This window comes from Orycteropus afer, unplaced genomic scaffold (assembly GCF_000298275.1).
Source record: "Orycteropus afer afer isolate SDZICR_OR568_19922 unplaced genomic scaffold, OryAfe1.0 scaffold00016, whole genome shotgun sequence".
Lineage (NCBI taxonomy): Eukaryota > Metazoa > Chordata > Mammalia > Tubulidentata > Orycteropodidae > Orycteropus > Orycteropus afer.
The window spans coordinates 6,218,420-6,237,106 of record NW_006921603.1 but is presented as its reverse complement, the minus strand read 5'-3'; the positions used below and the strand labels follow the sequence as shown (position 1 = coordinate 6,237,106).

General features: G+C 38.3%; 1 protein-coding gene across 1 annotated transcript in view; it reads left to right on the top strand.

Moving 5' to 3' along the window:
• ANK3 (ankyrin 3) overlaps positions 1-18,687 on the top strand; it is a 382,716-nt gene that overhangs the window by 323,230 nt on the left and 40,799 nt on the right. The window contains exons 29-30 of the mRNA XM_042783328.1: positions 15,917-16,128; positions 17,852-18,059. Of these exons, the coding sequence (XP_042639262.1) occupies positions 15,917-16,128; positions 17,852-18,059 (420 nt within the window). The remainder of the gene's footprint in view (positions 1-15,916; positions 16,129-17,851; positions 18,060-18,687) is intronic.

The window sequence follows — 18,687 nt, the reverse complement described above, 5'->3', positions numbered from 1 at the left end:
TTCATTATCTTATTGAACCCATTAATTGCTCTGGTCCATAATTACACTTTACCTGTGTGTCATCCATGGCAACTAACTCCTGATAATGCCTTTTTTATTATAAATGTTTCTTTTTTATTCCCCTTTTTCTGTAAACAAATTCTGTGTGTTTCTCTTAACCAGTCCTGTTGCAGATTCTTCTCTGGAAATCTTAAAACACAAGTATTTAAGATTCATTTTAGCCAGTATTTTGTCACTGATTTTCATACTAAACAACACAATTTTAAAGATCAGTTTATGGTTCTTAAGTACGTAAAAATTTCAAAGGCTTTCCGTGTGCTAAATCACCTTGAAGGGAGGTAATTTGCCTAGGGTAGTTTGGTAATTTGGTTAAGATCATGATCTTGGAAGTCACATAGACTGGATGGAATTCCCATCCCGGCTCCACCACTTAGTAGCCGTGTGACCCTAACCAAGCACTTGGTCTTTCGAAACCTCAGTTTATTTGAAAAATGAGATTGATTATATTATATACCTCGTAGGGAACTAATGAGGAATAGATGAGCTCATATATGTAAATTGCTTAGTGATACCTACTCTTGAGAAGCCTTCCATCAAGGTTAGTCATAGTCAAGGCTGTCATGTACAGTTGTGCAAGCAGAGGCTCCTGGCTAAGAGGGGACGTGACAGCTGAAATCCTGCCTCTTCCACTTGCTAAACTGCCCTGACACAGGCCTGTAGGACAAAGGAGCACTCATCTCTAATTTATTCAACACCACCATCTGGTTGCTAAGCCATGGATTTGCAGGGTTGTGTCCACTCCAAATGAATACTCTTTTTCTAATTGCACCAAGACACCTATGGGCTAGTGGAAGTCCTGGTCACAACCAATGATGGTGATACTCACTCCATCCCCACCATCCACCATCAGTAGATCTAGAGTTCCAAATTCTGGACTTCTGGTCCAAAATCTAGTTGTCCTTTCTGCAACATCCCTTTGCTTCTGTATGTTCTCAAATGAAGGATGTTTTATATATGAAAGTGCTTTGTGTAGAAGAAAAATGTCACACAAATGCCAGCTGCAATTTAAATTTTCCATTACTAATCCAGGGACCCTCTTACTTCCTTGGATATGGTATGTATTCAGGAAAAATCACAATTGCAAGATAAAGTGGAATTAAGGGTTATTTCTGTTATTAGTAAACCCAGGGACAAAAGTATTGATGGTTATGCTAATGAAGCAGGTACATAAGCAAAAGTCTGTTAAAAGAAGAGACTAAAATGACAGAGAGGACACTTATTCTGGCTGGAAGAACCTGCTGCTACCACTGTTGCCACTAAAGTATCACGTGGCAGGAACAACTTTTCACTTGGCAGCAGGTGTATGTCTTACCTCAACACTCATCAATTCATTTGTCCTAAGCAGAGTAAAAGACAGTGCATAAAAGAAAACAAACATTCATCTCCCTCCCGAAAACAATCTTAAAGTGTACCCAGTTGAATCCATATTGTAAGTTTAATTAAAACCTTACTTGAATTAAACTTAAAAATCTCAATTACAAAGTTCAATTAAATAAAAATTATGTCTCCAAAATTCAGTTTACAGTTATGTCTCCAAATTCAGATCCCAAAGGACATTATACAGTCTGCAGTTATGCTGCACCTGGGAACATTTACTAGTAGAGGAATCCTTCCTCCTTAGAGGTCCCTCAGTTAGAAATGGGAGAGCTTGAGGCGTGTTCTCTTCCTGCACTGTCCAATTCAGCAGTGCCTCGCTATGTGGGACTAGTGAGGACTAGAGATGGTTTAGTGCAGATGGAGGTATGCCGTACATGTGAAATACACCAGATTTTGAAGATGTAATTAAAAAAAAAAACTCATTAATAATTTTGTATTGGCTCCATGTTCAAGTGGTAATATTTTAGATATATTAAGTTAAATAAGACATATTTAAATTAATTAAAAATTTTTTACTGTGTGACTGTTAGAAAATTAAAAATGACATAGATGGGTTGCATTTTATTTCTATCAGACAGCCCTTCTCTGGACACAATGTAGACTTTTGTACATGTCTCTTAGGTTTTAAAATCAAAATTCTTGCCACCCAAGTATTACATAGAAGACTTTGAGGACAGAGGAATCATGCTATAATTTAAAAATCTCAATTGCTGTATAGGAACAAAATGTGGCTAAAGTTCTCCGAGTTTAATTTTATAATGCTAGGTAAATATTGTTTTGCTTGTTATTCTTTAAATTTCAGATAAGAATATATATGAGGTTTTTAAGATAATAGATTCTAAATTAAATAATTATATTATTGTGAACTGAAGCAGCAAAGTGAAATTGATACTTGTTATGTAATAGAAAATAATTTTTCCTTCATTTATTGTCTAACTAGATCAACAATACTTTGGAAGGAGGTTCTTGTTAGAAATTACCACTATGGTCCAGTTGGATTTAATTTACTTGTTTTTAATTTATCAACTGTGAGACAAATAGTAATCTTAAAATGTCAAGTCTGACTATAGGAGCAGCTGAGTCTTCAAAGTGAACTGTATCTCTTTGTATTGTACACAGCACCATCTATTGGGGAAATCTAGCAAGTTTGGAAGAATTCCAAAGGAAAAAATAAGCATTAAACTTAACCAAATCAGCATTGTGGCGGGGGTGCAAAAACAAAAACAACAAAAAGGCATACCAAAAACCGTTGGTTAATCCATAACAGAATGCTGACTTGTCTTCAGTTCATTGCCATAAAACTGGAATTTTAAATCAGTTGAACAATGATCATCACATTGCAAAAGGAAAGGAACTGTCCCAGAACAATCTCCCTACCCCAAGTAATCAGGAAATGAAAATTGGACCAAAGCCAACTGAGCATTATTTATTATAGTCAAGTTTTATAGGTATCTATGGGTATAGATTGTCAACCATTACATGTCTTTATGGAACTTTGCTGTTGTTGTTGTTTGCTGTCCAGGCAGCCGCAACTCATAGCGACCCCTCCTTAGGTTTCCAAGGCAGTATCACTACAGAAGTAGGATTGCCCAACCTTCCTTCCGAGGAGTGGCTGGTGGGTTTGAACCACCAGCCTTCTGGTTAGCAGTCAAGTGCCTTAGGCACTATGCTACCGGAGCTCCTTATGGAACTTTGTTGTTGTTGTTGTTGTTGTGTACCGTCAAGTCACACCTGACTCATAGTGACCCCTCCTTAGTGGGGTCAAAATAATGATACTAGACACCCTATCTCATGTCAGGCAGAGTGTGCCTGTCAGCCCTCTGAGGACAGTGAAGAGGTCTGAGGGATTGGGCATCAGCCTCCATTACTTTTAATGTCTTAGTAACTGGGAGGGCAATGTTTCAGGCACAGCTGCTCCAGGCCTGTTGATTCAGTGGACTTGCATATGCTGCCCATGGTGTGCTTTTTGACATTGGACTTTTAAGACATTGAATGTGATCCTAAATTATAAAAACAGTATGGTATTGTCGTGTATGTGTGTGTGTCGTTCTTTTTGTTTGGATGCAGTAACAGTTTAAACAAAATGTTGAAGAAAGTGATATAATAGGATTAATGGCCTAAAAGCAATGTCTTTTTATTTGCACTAATGGATGAGTAAGTGATGGTAGAATAAACCTTTTCTGGAGGGAACATCAAAAAGCAAATACAAAGAAGATAAGACTCCTACCTGCTATTAATTTCCTAGGATTGCCATAGCTAGTTATGGGTGGCATAAAGCAACAGAAATTACTTCCTTGAAGTTTTGGAGGCCAGAATTCAGAAATCAAGGCATCTGCAGGGACACCCTCCCTTACGACTCTAGGGTAGAACCTCTCCTTGCCCCTTCTAGCTTCTGATGGCCGTCGCCATGCTGTGGCTTGTTGCTGCTCACTCCAGTCTATGCCTGTCCTTACATGACCTTCTTCTCCTGTCGTCTTCTCTGTGGTCTCTTAAAAGGACAGTTGTCATTAGATTTCCGGCCCACTTGGATAATCCAAGATGATCTCATCTCAAGATCCTTAATTTAATTACATCTGCAAAGACCCTTTTTCCAAATAAAGTTACATTCACAAGGTCCAGGGAATAGAACATGAGCATATCTTTTAGGGGGGACCACCATTCAACTCACTATAATTTGTAGTCATAGACTAAGTTAGATCCCCCTAGTAAAGACCTCCACAACACTTGCCCTGTCATGTTCTGTAACACTGCAACTTTGAATTTTCCTATCATTTCTAGTGGATTCTAAAGTCCATTGTGGCAGAAACTGCTTCTCACTCATTGACATCAGTTAGTTATGCCCAGGGGATATAATAGCTCTTGACACAGATTTGTCACTTCATTATTTGTTGAATTTGTGGAGAAATGAACGACTTGTATTAAGGTAAACGTGCCCCACTTTTGGAGACACATTTTCTCAGTCCAATGACCTATACCCAAGATACCTGCTACTTCTTCTGTCTTCTTCTCTGTGGGAAGGGAAACAAGCAACTTTCTGAAGGAAGAGAGGCCATAACCAATTGGAGAAGGGAAAGCCAGAGAAGACCCTGAGAAAGGTTATGGTCACACAGAGTACAAAGTTATACTTAAACAAAGATAGTAGAGTTGAAAACAAAATTTCTCAGAATATTTCTAGCACTTTATGAGCACATATATGTTAGAAATTCTTGTTTTTAACAATAACCTTTGAAATACAGGATTGTCAGAAATTACATGGGTTGCTAAAACCAAGGGGGGAGACAAGGAGGTATGTTACTGTTTCCAGATGTTTTGCATCAGCATTTAATGAATTGTGTAAATCTGGATAAGAAGAGATTTGGACTGTAGATAGTTAAAGATGTAAAATAAAGTTGATCCAGGTAGATAGCATAAAGCAGATGCCAGAACTGAATAAGAACATGAGTTAAATTACTAAAACTTAGTAAAGGTATGTGAGACCTCTGTATACCACCTTTGTACCTTCTTGTGAAACTATTACTATTATAAAGGTACCTCTATGCTTGTATCAAGGAAGAAAGGCCAAGTTACATCATTTATTAATTTTTTTTTAAAATCCTGTAACACCATGAGTGGGTTTGTTACAGGAGCTGAATATTTGTAGAGAACTTAACTTTAATTCTGGAGAGAATTACAGAGCACAACAGCTATGTTGAGTATGTTGTTGTTGTTGTTAAGTGCCGTCGAGTCGTTTCCGACTCATAGCGACCCCATGCACAGCAGAACGAAACACTGCCCGATCCCGCGCCAGCCCCACAATCCCTGCTATACTTGATCCCATCATCGCAGCCACCGTATCAATCCATCTCGTTGAAGGCCTCCCCCTCTTTCGTGGACCCTCCACCCTACCAAGCATGATAGCCTTCTCCAGGGAATGGTCCCTTCTTACAACATGACCAAAATAGGTGAGACGAAGTCTGGCCATTCTTGCTTCCAAGGAGCATTCTGGCTGCACTTCCTCCAGGACAGATCTGTTAGTTCTTTTAGCAGTCCATGGTACTTTCAGCATTCTCCGCCAGCACCCCTGGCCAATTCTTTCAGAAGTGGACGGTCTCTTCCTTCTTCCTAGTCTCTCAGTATATATGTTGAGTATATAAAACCAAAAACCAAATCTGTTTCCAAGTCGATTCCAATTCATAGCAAACCTTCAGGGCATATAAAACCAAAAAAAAAATCTGTTTCCAAGTCAATTCCAATTCATAGTGAACCTTCAGGGCAAAGTTGAAACTGCCCCATAGAGTTTCCAAAACCATAAATCTTTACAGATGCAAGATTGCCTCATCTTTCTCCCGCAGAGTGGCTGGTGGGTTCAAATTGCTGATCTTTTGGTTAGAAGCCGAATGCCTTAACTACTGTGCCACCAGAGCAACTTTTGTTGAGTACTGTAGATATATCTTTTATTTTCTTTGTTTTCCCCAGTTTATGTGATCTTTAATTTTCTGTAATAGGTGAGATTTTCTTTTAAAAAATGGAATGAAATAGTAATGGTAGCAATTCAGATTTATTCAAAGCAAAGACAAGGTGATGATTTTTTAAAAGAAATCCAACTTGTGTATATCTTAGATAGACTACCTAGTAGCTCTGCCTCTTTCTACTCCAAAGTTGCGTGACTTTTGAAAGAATGTGTGACCTTTCTAATTTACTAAGTGAGCTGCTTAGTAGACTGTGCTGCATGGTTTTATGTCATTTATCTGTCACATCCACCCAAAGGAAGTGTTTTTTGTCCTGATCTGATAGATGAGGAACATAGCACTCAGAGAAGTTAAGGAACTTGCCCAGGCTCTCAAGTTCAGTGGTTGCAAAGGTGGATTTGAATCCAAGGGGCATGTCTCCAATGACTTTCCATAAAGCCATACTAGCTAGTTTGCCCTTTTGAATTCTAACTTTTTAAGGCTATTTTTTTTTAATCCTCCGAAAAAATACCTTATTCTTGGAGAGGCAAGCTGAGCAGAACCTTCTTCTGACCAGAAATTAAACCCTAGATATAAAAATCAGCCCCTTATGAAACACTTGAGGTCATATTTTTTCTGTAGACTATTCACATTCAAAACTGACTAAATCACAAACAGCCTTCAGAAACTTAATTGGATACAGAAAAGAGAATCATGTTCTGAATTGAAGTTATTAAAACATAGAGTAAGGAAACACTAATCAGGATGATCATTTGAAAGCTTTAAGAGTAACTCACTTAGTCAAAATATGATTTAATGCTTCCTTGTATTATGGTCACCATGACCCTTTATATTTGCAAAGCATTTAATTGTCCTTATTTCCCTGTAGCAAAACTGCAGTTAAAAAGAATTTTGGCCTGCCTTTTCAAATAAACTAAATTAATTACAAGATTCTTAAGAAATTTATCATTAATCAGTGAGATGGTAAATCTATAGCTATTACCTTCTGTTTCTTGGGCAGAAGAATGTGCCAATGTAATCAAAGCTTTCTGTTTATAGAATTGGCACTTAAGAAGTCATGTCACCTCTTAGACCATGGTATTTGCAGATCTCTTCATTACTTATCCATTTATCACCACCATTTGTGTGCCAGGCAGTCTGCAAAGGCACTGTGTTAAATAGTGGTTAAAGTCCATGTGACTTCATCTTGGTAGCTCCCTTCCTGGACCTAAGTTCTAATCTCAGTTCTGCAAATGACAAGCAAATTTTGGCAAGTCACCTAACCTCTCTGAACCTCAGATACCTACCTCACCAAAATGCTATGTAGGTTAAATAATAATTGATCTGCCACAAAGTAGACTTTCAGCAAGTGTTCGTTTTAAACCTTCCTCCTGGTCAAAATGACTTCTTTCACAACTCACCCATTTTTCCTTTAATCATCTTTTATTGTGAAAGCTTTACTAGTAACAGATTAGAAAGAAAGACAGCCATTTCAGGGTCCTTCCCACCAGCCACTCCTCTGAAGGAAGGTTGGGCAATCTACTTCTGTAGTGATACTGCCTTGAAATCCAAGGAGGGATTGCTATGAGTTGGATCCAACTCAATGGCAGTGAGTTCGTAGTCTAAGGCATTATGAATCACCCTGAAAGTTAAGAAGGTCTTATATTTAATCCTGTTTAATTGTTCACCCTATAGCATCTTACGCCCTCTTTTCCTTTAATGTTGTATCTATAGAGTAATTCAGTGTATCCTTTAAAAAAACAAAATCATTAAAAAGTAATGAATAATTTTTGTTGTCCCATAAACTTCTTTTTTCATATTTTGAACCGTGTTAGTCCTTGGGTTGTCTTTAATAGGATCATGTTATCATGTTTTAAATGATTTGGGTTCTAGATTTTTAAGGCAGGTACAGGGTCAGGGTCCACTAAGATCTTGTTTCCCAGCCCATAAAGTCAAAAAGTCACCTGTACAGAGAGAAAGCAAATTTCCAGGTGCCACCGCAGGTCAACTAAATCAGTTTTGACAAGAGAGGCCTGTTGTTGTTATGTGCCATCGAGTCGGCCCTGACTCATGGTGACCCCCCCCCCACCTTGGGTTTCTGAGGCCGTATCACTATGCAAGTAAATTGCCCAACCTTCCTTCCAAGGAGTGCCTGGTGGGTTTGAACCGCCAGTCTTCTGGTTAGCAGTCAAGTGCCTTAGGCACTACGCTACCAGAGCTCCCTAAGAGAAGCCTAGGGATCTGTTATGGTTACCTCTGTACTGGTCTAACAGAAAATACCACAGATAGGTGGCTTTAACAAACAGGAGTTTGTTCTCTTACAGTTTGGGAGGCTAGAAGTCCCTGTTCAAAGTGCCAAGCTCTGGGGGCTGGGTAAAAGCCCTTGGACCTTGGGCTTCAGCTCTGCCTCTTGCTCCTGGCCCACTGAAGCTAGAGACATCTCTTCACTCGGGCAGCTACTGGCTGCTGAGGCTGACAAGCCTAAGGTCGACAAATAAAATAACCCAGTCCCAATGTTACCAAACCACATGTCAGGCCATTAACTCAAGTCTCATTAACAGTCCCAAGATCGGCAGACAACATGGTAGGCTGCTGAATAACAACTCAGCTACATGCAGGATTCAAGTGTGCCAAAAGCTTGAGACCTTCCTTACAGTTGCTTCTTAAATACTGGAAGCAGACTACAGCCCTAAAGTAGCTACTCAGCTGCTCCAATAGATTGCACTATGGAGTTAATTACAAACTCACCATGGAAATGACAACACCCAGCTGCCCAGGCACTCAAAACCAGGCCCAGCCCAGTTGGCACATAACCTTAACTACCACAGCATCTGTGCTTTTAACATGTAGCATGATGTTTCTTATGATCTGGCCACTATGTGCATGTCATACTATAAGTGTAGGAGTTAGGGAATCTGTGGGTGTGAATATGACGCAGGCAACACATTTTGTGCTGCAGATTAATTTATTGGGCTTTTGCCTGTATTATTCTGACCTAAGTAATGTTGTTGTTGTTGTTATGTGCCATCGAGTCGGCCCCGACTCATAGCGACCCCTCCTTGGGTTTTCGAGGCAGTATCACTACGGAAGTAGGATTGCCCAACCTTCCTTCCGAGGAGTGGCTGGTGGGTTTGAACCGCCAGCCGTCTGGTTAGCAGGCAAGTGTCTTAGCCACTATGCTACCAGAGCTCCTACCTAAGTAATAGACCACTGTAAATCCAAATGGATAAAAATTCAATCCCAGAAAATACACTGATGGTATTCACTTTCACATTATGAAGCTATTTTGCTTTTTGTCTGGAAATCTGACTTCTCTGATATACTTTTATAGTTTGCAATACTGGAAACTTTCAGGAGAGTTTTATATTCTCGTGAAATTTAAATTGACCTTGGGTAAGCACCCATCAAGTAAACTGTGATTTTTGAGTTGTAAATACATGGACATAATAGTTAGACTTCACTGGCATTAAAAAATAAGAAGATTAGATCTACTTTTTTACAAGCCATTGTTTTTTAATGGAAAATTAAAAAGAGAAAAGACAAACCTATTCAAATAACAAATAGCCAGTCTTTACAACAGCATATATTTTAGAGCAAAATTTGGAGAATTATATAGATATTTGGTATGAAAAGGGAGCTCTGATGGCGTAGTGCCTAAGGCATGTGACTGCTAACCAGAAGGCTGGTGGTTCAAACCAACCAGTCACTCCTCGGAAGGAAAGTTGGGCATTTCACTTCTGTAGTGATACTGCCTCAGAAACCCAAGGAGGGGGTCACTATGAGTCAGATCCTACTCCTCGGCAGTGAATTTGGTTTTGGTATGAAAAGCATGAGTCTTGTTAATTTTGGTTTATTGCTTTGTTCAGTGGATACTTATTGACTGCCTACTGTGTTCCAGGCCTCAGTATCGAACACTACTTTACTTTGATTACTGCACATTTTATGGGGTGGTGAGAATACCCTAATTTTAATAAACTCTAAAAATTTCCTTGGAATCCAGAGTTTGGGAAAAGAGTCCTCAAAGCTGGGTAATTGGCTATAAATCAGGGCTTCACAATAGCCAAGTGGGTAGAACCCTTATTTCTCTCCCATCTTGCATCATTTTCTAGCCAGCTGGGTCATTGGTTGCTTGTTTTCAAGCATTATTTATTATTTTAGCTTTTTTTTTTTTAAGGCAAGAAATTGGAAATGTGCTCAAGTTGAATCTACATTAAAGCACTGTGATGGTCTGTCTTATTACTGGTGTTAGTATTAGTAGCGGTGCACATGGTTACTGTGCATGACTGCTAACCAGAAGGGTGGAGGCCACCTGAGGCCCCTTGGAAGAAAGGCCTGATGATCTACTTCCAAAAAATGAGTCATTGAGAAAACCCTGTGGAGCCCAGTTTGATTGTGACACACGTGGAGTTGCCATGCATCAGCATTGACTTGAAGGCAACTGGTGGTCATAATAGTTCCTGTTTTCCTCATCCCTCTCTGCTTCTTACAATTTTTATGTAAATCCTATGAATTTATGTATGTAAATGTAAACATTTGATTAATTATGAGGTCATATTTTTTTGTTTTTTTCCACTTAATATTTCTTAGCTTCATATATTTGAACATACACATCTGCCCTATTCTTTTTAATACTGTACAGTGTTCCATTGTATGACTATATTATAATTATTTTAAAAAATTTGTGATTTGGGTGAGTTTACAGAGCAAATTCATTTTCCATACTGCAGTTCATATACATTTTGTTTCATGATATTGACTGCAGTTCCCAGTGTAACAGCTCACTTTTCACTTCCTCCATAGTTACCTCTTCCCTGTGTCCTTCCCTGCCTTGTACCCCTCCTGCCCCACACTATCTCCCTATACAAACACTGCCTTTCTGTTCTCTCAGGGATGATCACTCCAAGGAGTGTGTCTACCTGATGTAAACATTCACCCCATATGACTGTCTGTTGTTTGGCCAGAACCCACAGGAATGAGTTCAGTTCCTGATCATAATTTATGTAACTGCTATTAATGGTCAGTAATCAACAGAAAAATTTTCTGAACATAAGAACTTCGTAGTGTCTTTACAAACTAGTTTTCATTTCTCCTCTTGCTTTCTCATACTCACCTACTATTATGTCATTTATTTTCTTACTTATGCAGATATTCTAGTATAATAGCCTACCCTTCGACTGTAGCTCTTGAAGGATTGACTCATTTTACAAACCAATATATGTTTTTAATTTTTCATATTTTTGTTGACTTAGTCTCAGGAATAAAAGTTATAAGTATTTTAAACACAAATGTAAACAGAATATAACCTGCTTAAGTGAAGTTACGCTTTCTCAATTTTATCATGAAGAAGACATCCTGGGAATCTGTACTTCAAGGAGGCTACAGATGTATGTCTATTTAAAGACCCTAATTGCTCTTATTTGCCTACTACAATGCCTAAAATTCCCACATTAGGTGTTCCTTGGGATTGAGGCTTGTTTTCAAAGGACTTGTTAGAATACACACAAGTTTTGATTTTGAGAGAGAAATTGCTAGAATATTCATAATAGAGAACCACAGAAAATGCTAAAGGATGTCCGAAGTTGGCTGTGGAGTGTCTCTTGGGACCACGTCTGTTTATATAATTAGAAATCTGAGCTGCTCTGCATACCACTCCTCTGCTGCATCACGATGTACACATGCACTTTATATTTGTGGTGGTTTTAATTCGTGTCCAGGCCACATCCATGGAACAGTGGCAATTCCTCCTGATCCACTGGTATTAGAGTTTCCATGAGAAGAGGCAGCTAGCTCTTTTCTGTCCAGTCTACATCAGTGTATGTGCATATACCTACAACATGGACACACAAACAGCTAAGAAGTGCGCATTGTTTCAGGTCTCCCAAAAGATGCTTCACTCCCTCTGTAGTTCCAGGCTGATTTTGAATAAAGTTCATATTCACAGGGTACACAACTTGCTTTATGCAAAGTTAGGAAATCTTACTTGTTTGAAAGATGTAATTCCATGGCTGTAATTTCATGTCTCCTTAAATTGCTTCTACTCTGAGGAGTCCTCAGTCATTTCTGAAGAATATAAGGACAAGTTTGAGGCTGAAGTGAAAAATACTTAGCTGAGGATGATGCTGTGTTAGTTCTCTAGTGCTGCTATAACAGAAATACCACAGGTGGATGGCTTTAACAAACAAATTTATTTTCTCACAGTTTAGGAGGCTAGAAGTCTGAATTCAAAGTGCCAGCTGTAGGGGTAGTCTTCTTCTCTCTTTTGACTTTGGGGGAAGGTCCTAACCTCCCTGCAGCATCTGTGGGCCCTGTGTTCCTTGGAGATCTCCATGTGTCTTGGTATCACTTTTCCCCTGGGTCTGAGAGATCCCTAGTACAGGGATCCTGGGTCCAAAGGATGAACTCCCCTCCTATCTCTTCTTTCTTGGTGGTAGTAGGTCCCTTTGATCTCTGCTCACTTGTTTAACTCTCTTATAGCACAAAAGAGAAGGATTCAGGATAGTCCTAATCTTACAGATTGCAAACCTCTTCATTAACATCATAGAGGTTAGGATTTATAACCCATAGGATAACTACATTAGATTACAAGTGGAGAATAAATTCATAACACTGAGAGTCATGGCCTAGCCAAGTTGATAAATTTTTCTCAGGGACACAATTCAGTCCTTAACAGATATGTTGCACAGTAATTTAAACCAATAAACAAGACTTTCTTGGTTGAAGCATTATTTATGAACTCTGGAAATTCAAACTTTTTAAAATAATCAAATCATGAAGAGGAAAATACATCTATTTTTTTATAGGAACACTTTTATTCCCTGTTAATTACTAAATGAAAATTCCCTCAGAATATTCTCCTGAGCAAACTTTTCATTCCTTCCTGGTTTTCTATAGCTAAACCTCTCTCTCCCCACGACTATCTAAAGTTTTGTTGTATTTTTCTTCACTAGGGATTTGGTGATTAGGTTGGACAGGGCAGGGGAAGGAAGATGTTTAGGAAACAAAGAGCTAAATTTCACTTCCAATTTTGATCTGAGTTAAACCTGTTTTTCTCCTATTTGACAATTAATTTGGACATTCTATTTCAGAGTGTGAAATGAGAAACAGGTACAAGTATGTAATCATCTATTTTGCCATTCTACCTATTCTCATTTGGAATAAGCCCTGATCTCAGCCCCATATATCTAATAATGGGGGACAGGCATATTAATAGTTAAGGAACAGCAGGACATGTCGTGTATGTATCAGACATATTAAGAAAGAATTATAGGAGCAATAAAAAAAAAAATACCCTCCAAGTTTGCTAATCTTCCCTTCATTTTGTAAGAAAAAACAACCATACTATATAAACCTGAAGGCAGTAATGCTTAATCCCCACACTTTTCTCACATCCCACCCCCTAACTGCATTTCCTATCACTCTGAAGTAACCAGTACTAACAACCTAGAATGTTTCTTCTACAAATTTCTCTTATAAAAATATATTAACACATGCAGATTACCTTTTTCCCAAAAGAGAATCGCACTGTACACATCACTCAGCATCATCTTGTTTCTTTCCCTACTTTATATACTTTATGTTGTATTGATCAATCACTGTCTGTCTGCCTTCCTCGAATCTCTCTTACATAATTTCCATAGAGAGGTCTTTCCTGATCATCCCTTTTAAATGAGAACTCTGTTCTCTAACCTCAGTTTGTCTTTTTATTTGTTGAGTGGGGACTGCATCGCCCATCGCCACCTTTAGATCGTAAGCTCCGTGAGAGCAGTGACTTGGATTTGCTCTCTACTATACTCCCTGTGGCTGGAATGATACTTGCACATTGTGGGCCCTCAGTTAATATTTGGCAAATCAATTGGAATTATCCTGTTTAATAGTTGCAGGAATGTTGAGAGTATGGATAGACCATGATTTATCTAACCCATTGCTTACTTATGAACGTGCAGCTTGTTTTAGGCTTTAATCGCTACAAGCAATGCTGCTTTGAGTGCCTTTATAGGAAGGACACCACAAGATGGGGTTGCTGGGTCCAGGGTGGGTACATTTCCAGTTGAATAAGTGATGCAGGATTACTCTGTCGAAAGATTACTACTGTTCACACTCTACCAGCAATGAATGAAAGCACCTGTTTTCTCAAATTATCCTCTGAACAAGATATTCTTACTCTTTAAGGTTAGCTAATCAAAGAAGTGTGTGTGGAAGGAGTTCACAACTTCTTTTAATTGGCATGTCTGTATAAATCAGTGAGTTTGAACATTTTAATATCTTTATTGGCCATTTTTCTGCTTCCGTGAATTGCCTGTTTATAACATTTGCCCATAATCTCTTGGCGTATTTCCTTGTCCACTTGTAGCTGCCTTTGATATTGAGCATCTTAATGCTTTATTTATCACGGGTGCTATTATCTTTGCCAGTCTACTTTTGGTTTTTCAAGTTTACTGTTTTTGTCATGGACAACTTTTCATATTTTTGTAAAACTTCCTTGAGACTTCTGAGTTACCAGTTTTATGTAAGAAAATCTCCCCTAACCGAGGCTAACTTCACCTGCATTTCTTGGTAATTATTTTATTTTTAAAATTAGTTAAGTCTTTTATCCAACTGAAATTTTTACTTATGTATGGCAAGAAGTAGCTCTGGTAGCATAGTGCCTAAGGTACTTGACTGCTAACCAGAAGGCTGGCGGTTCAAACCCACCAGCATCTTCTCAGAAGGAAGGTTGGGCAATCTACTTCCATAGTGATACCACCTTGGAAACCCAAGGAGGGGTCGCTGGAGGCAGGTCTGACTTGACGGCACATAACAACAACAACAACAACAGCAAGAAGTGTAGTGATTTAGCTTTGTTTTCTTCCAAATAGATTTTGTATTATGTCAACACTCTCTTTTAAAGAAACTATCTTTTCTCCACTAATTTGAAACTTGAATATGTTAGATACATAACATATATAAAAGTAATTATATATTGACTTACATATATACAGTATATATATGTGTGTATATCTGTACAAATAAAAACTTAGAACCTATTTCTGATTTCTTTATTTTTGTCCCGTCTATTTTTACATCAGTGCTGCGCAGTTCTACTATGGTACTTCTAATTAAGTTTTAATATCTTATGAGACAAATTATATCTCAAAAACCCATTTTTTTTTTCAAAATGTTCCTGGTGAGTCTCAAATATTTACCATTTCATATGACTTTAAAAATCATTTATTCCCACTAAACCTTCCAGAATTCTGCATGAAAATTAGCTTTTAAGAGGATCCATCTGGCTATGTGTGGGGGATGGGCTGAAGGGGAAGAGAGTGGTGGGCAGATGGCTGGGAATCAGTAATCTAGGCAAAGTCATAATCAGGCCTAAATAAAGGGGTTGACAAGAGAGTGAGCCATTTCTAAAATAGAATCAACTGGACTTTTACCATTAAGTGTTAGGGAAGGTGAGTCAAAGCTATTAGATTGGAAGATTGAGCAAATTGTATGTGCCTTTACCAGTGTTAGGACTACAGGGGAAGGCGGAGATTTGAAGGTAGACTAAGGGGAGAAAGTGTTTCTTTGTATATAATTTTAGTTTGATGTATGAGGGCTGTCATGGGATATCAAATTGGTGATGATTCCAATCAGTTGGGTAAAAAATATTTGAAAGGTTTTTAAATTCTATCCTAGAACCTTTCAGACAAACTTAAGTCCTTATTTACTTTCTTGTGAGGCCTCACTTCTTTGTGACTCATTCCTACTCTTGGCAGTTTGAGGGCAGATTTTGTACACAATCCAGAGTGAGGTATTGAAGAGTGGAAATTTGTCCATATATGGTAAAGTGCCAGTTTGTTTCTCCTTAGTAAAAATATTTACCTACAAATAGGACATAAGGAAAGCATCGTAATATTTTTACAAAACTTGATACAATCTTAAGGAAGTATAGTTTTCTCTTTATCATAAAACTGTTTATTCTAGTGAATATAAATAGTCTTGATGCTGTAAATTATGTATCAGCTCGCTTTCAGGTATTTTGTAGATGAGCTTCTTTTAATTGCTTTTTCATTTATTTGTCTTTTCAGAACTTGATAGCCCAGAGGAGTTAGGGAGAAAGCGTATCTGCAGGATTATCACTAAGGATTTCCCCCAGTATTTTGCAGTCGTTTCACGGATTAAGCAGGAAAGCAACCAGATTGGTCCAGAAGGTGGAATTCTGAGCAGTACCACAGTGCCCCTTGTCCAGGCATCTTTCCCTGAGGGGGCCTTAACCAAAAGAATTCGAGTGGGCCTCCAGGTAATGTTCACAAAAAGTTGTTTTCCTTGGTACACACACAGAGCAAGTTCTGCTCTAGACAAAGTCATCAGAGCTCATTTTTAATGATTTAATGATTTTAATGATTTTAAATGAAGTGCTAGACAGTTTTAGGAATGATTAACCTATTTTAAATGAAAAGCTTTTGCGTTACCTTAAGTACTAAGTTAAAGCACTAAATTAGCTTAGTGACTTATTAAATAAGGTACATATTTTGGGGTTTGTATGTTTAAAAGTCTCACTTGGTTTCTGATGAAAAATAATATTTTTAGCCACAGGCTATTGATTTCAGTATGTGAAACAACAGAAGCACCAAAAAATATACCATGAAAAAAAAAGTTGGTTTGCTTTATAATGTGCCACATAAGAATCAGAAATAGTAAAACTTGCAAGCCTCAAAGTTTTGGTTTGATTTAAGTAAATCATAAATGCTGCTTTATATCCAGACCAGTTGGGACTTGGTTTAGAAAGCTGGCTGGCAATATTAGCAAGAATGGTCTATTTTGTTTTTATTCATGTCAGTTAGACCTTCCCTAGTTCTTTTTCTAATTGAATCAGAAAGATAACCTGAAAATAAGTTAATTGTGTTGTTAATTAACTTCAGTTTTGTAACTGAAAGTCCATGCTGTTTTTGTGGGCCTGGACTCACAGCAGGGCTTTTTAGAGTTGAGCACTGTCAGGCTTGTAAAGACCTTCCTTCAGTAAACAGCTGGCACAGAAAACACTGTGGCTGAGTCAGCTTCTACTCAGAGTGACCCCTCCTCTGGTTTCTGAGGCCGTATCACTACGGAAGTATATTGTCCAACCTTCCTTCTGAGGAGTGGATGGTGGGTTTGAACCGTCAGCCTTCTGGTTAGCAGTCAAATGCCTTAGGCATTACACCACCAGAGGTCCCGCTGGCACAGAAGAGACCACTTTAACATCAGTTAAACTTAACTTCAGTGTTAAGTTTCTGTCACTATTTCCCTTATTTTACCAAATAGCAAAGAAACTGAAAGAAAGAACTTAGGTTTGGTAGACTAGAATTGAAATCCTTTGAAAGTTTGAATACCTTTTTGTTATTTAATTCTGAAAGCCTCAATAATTTTAGGGGCAGAGTTGCCTTTAAGATGTTTTATTGAATGCTTTCTGGTGGCATAGTGCCTGAGGCATTTGACTGCTAACCAGAAGGCTGGCGGTTCAAACCCACTAGCCACTCCTCGGAAGGCAGACTGGGCAATCTGTTTCCATAGAGATACTGCCTTGGAAGGAGGGGTCGCTATGAGTTGGGTCTGACTCCACAGCAGTGAGTTTGGTTTTTTTTTGGTTTTTTGGTTTCCATAGGTTTAAAATATACTGAGTTCAGTATTCATTGTCCTGTACTTTCAAGACTTAGACTAAGAGGCTTTTTCTGTGTAAGATCTGAGTCTCCCTCTTTCACACAAGCAATTGCCTTTTCTATTCATTTGAGGAAATACTCAGGCTGACTTGGGTCTACATAAACTTACTATGGTATTGAGATCTTTTTTTTTTTTTTTTAAGTATTCTTCCTGAAACAGTGAGAGACGAGAAAAATAGTGAGAGAAGAAAGACATGTTTGTTTGTTTTTTTCCCCTAGTTGGCTGTTTTTTTCTTTCCCCACCCCTATTTCTTCTCACTTTAAAAATCAACTTACTGATGAAAGAAAAATATTCACTTTCATTTACAGTTCTTTCTCTACCTCTAGGCCCAGCCTGTTCCAGATGAAATTGTGAAAAAGATCCTTGGAAATAAAGCAACATTTAGCCCAATTGTCACTGTGGAACCAAGAAGAAGGAAATTTCATAAACCAATCACAATGACCATTCCGGTGCCCCCACCTTCAGGAGAAGGTGTATCCAATGGGTACAAGGGGGACACCACACCCAATCTGCGCCTTCTCTGTAGCATTACAGGTTTGCTTAAGTTGCAGCTGTACTTTCTATTGTTGTATTTGCATTTGCAGGGATTCTATAAAAAAAACATAAAACCTTTGAAGCACCCACACCAACATTATAAAAATAGTTAAGAGAGATTAAAATTTTTCCTAGTTATCCATTACTCTTTTATATTATCCTGGGAGTTATTTAACATGCCTCTCTTAAAATTTGGTGATCTCATTCTCTGCTATTAAGTTTAACAGTTAGTAATAGACCTCTTTTAAGGTTATTTACATAGCTGGAACATTCAGATAATCTCTCTGTGACCTAGACAGAGGCAGTGGACCTAGCAACAACACCCTTTAGACTACCAGAAAATTGGATGGATTCTGGGAAATATAGACATCCCATAGAGCACGCATAGTAGCAAAGTATTGTGCACGTGAGGAAAGCATTCTCATTTACTCTGTTCTCACTGTAATCTAGTCAACTAAATACTCAGGGTTTATGAGAGCACATTTTGTGATAAGGGCCTGGAATCCAGAGCTCACTCCATCATTTGATCCACCTAATATGACTTTTAACTAAAAATATGAGATTATTAAAAACAGGTTTGATTTTTCGGGGGATAATTTTCATGGCTTATTCCCACGTTTCCTCTGGA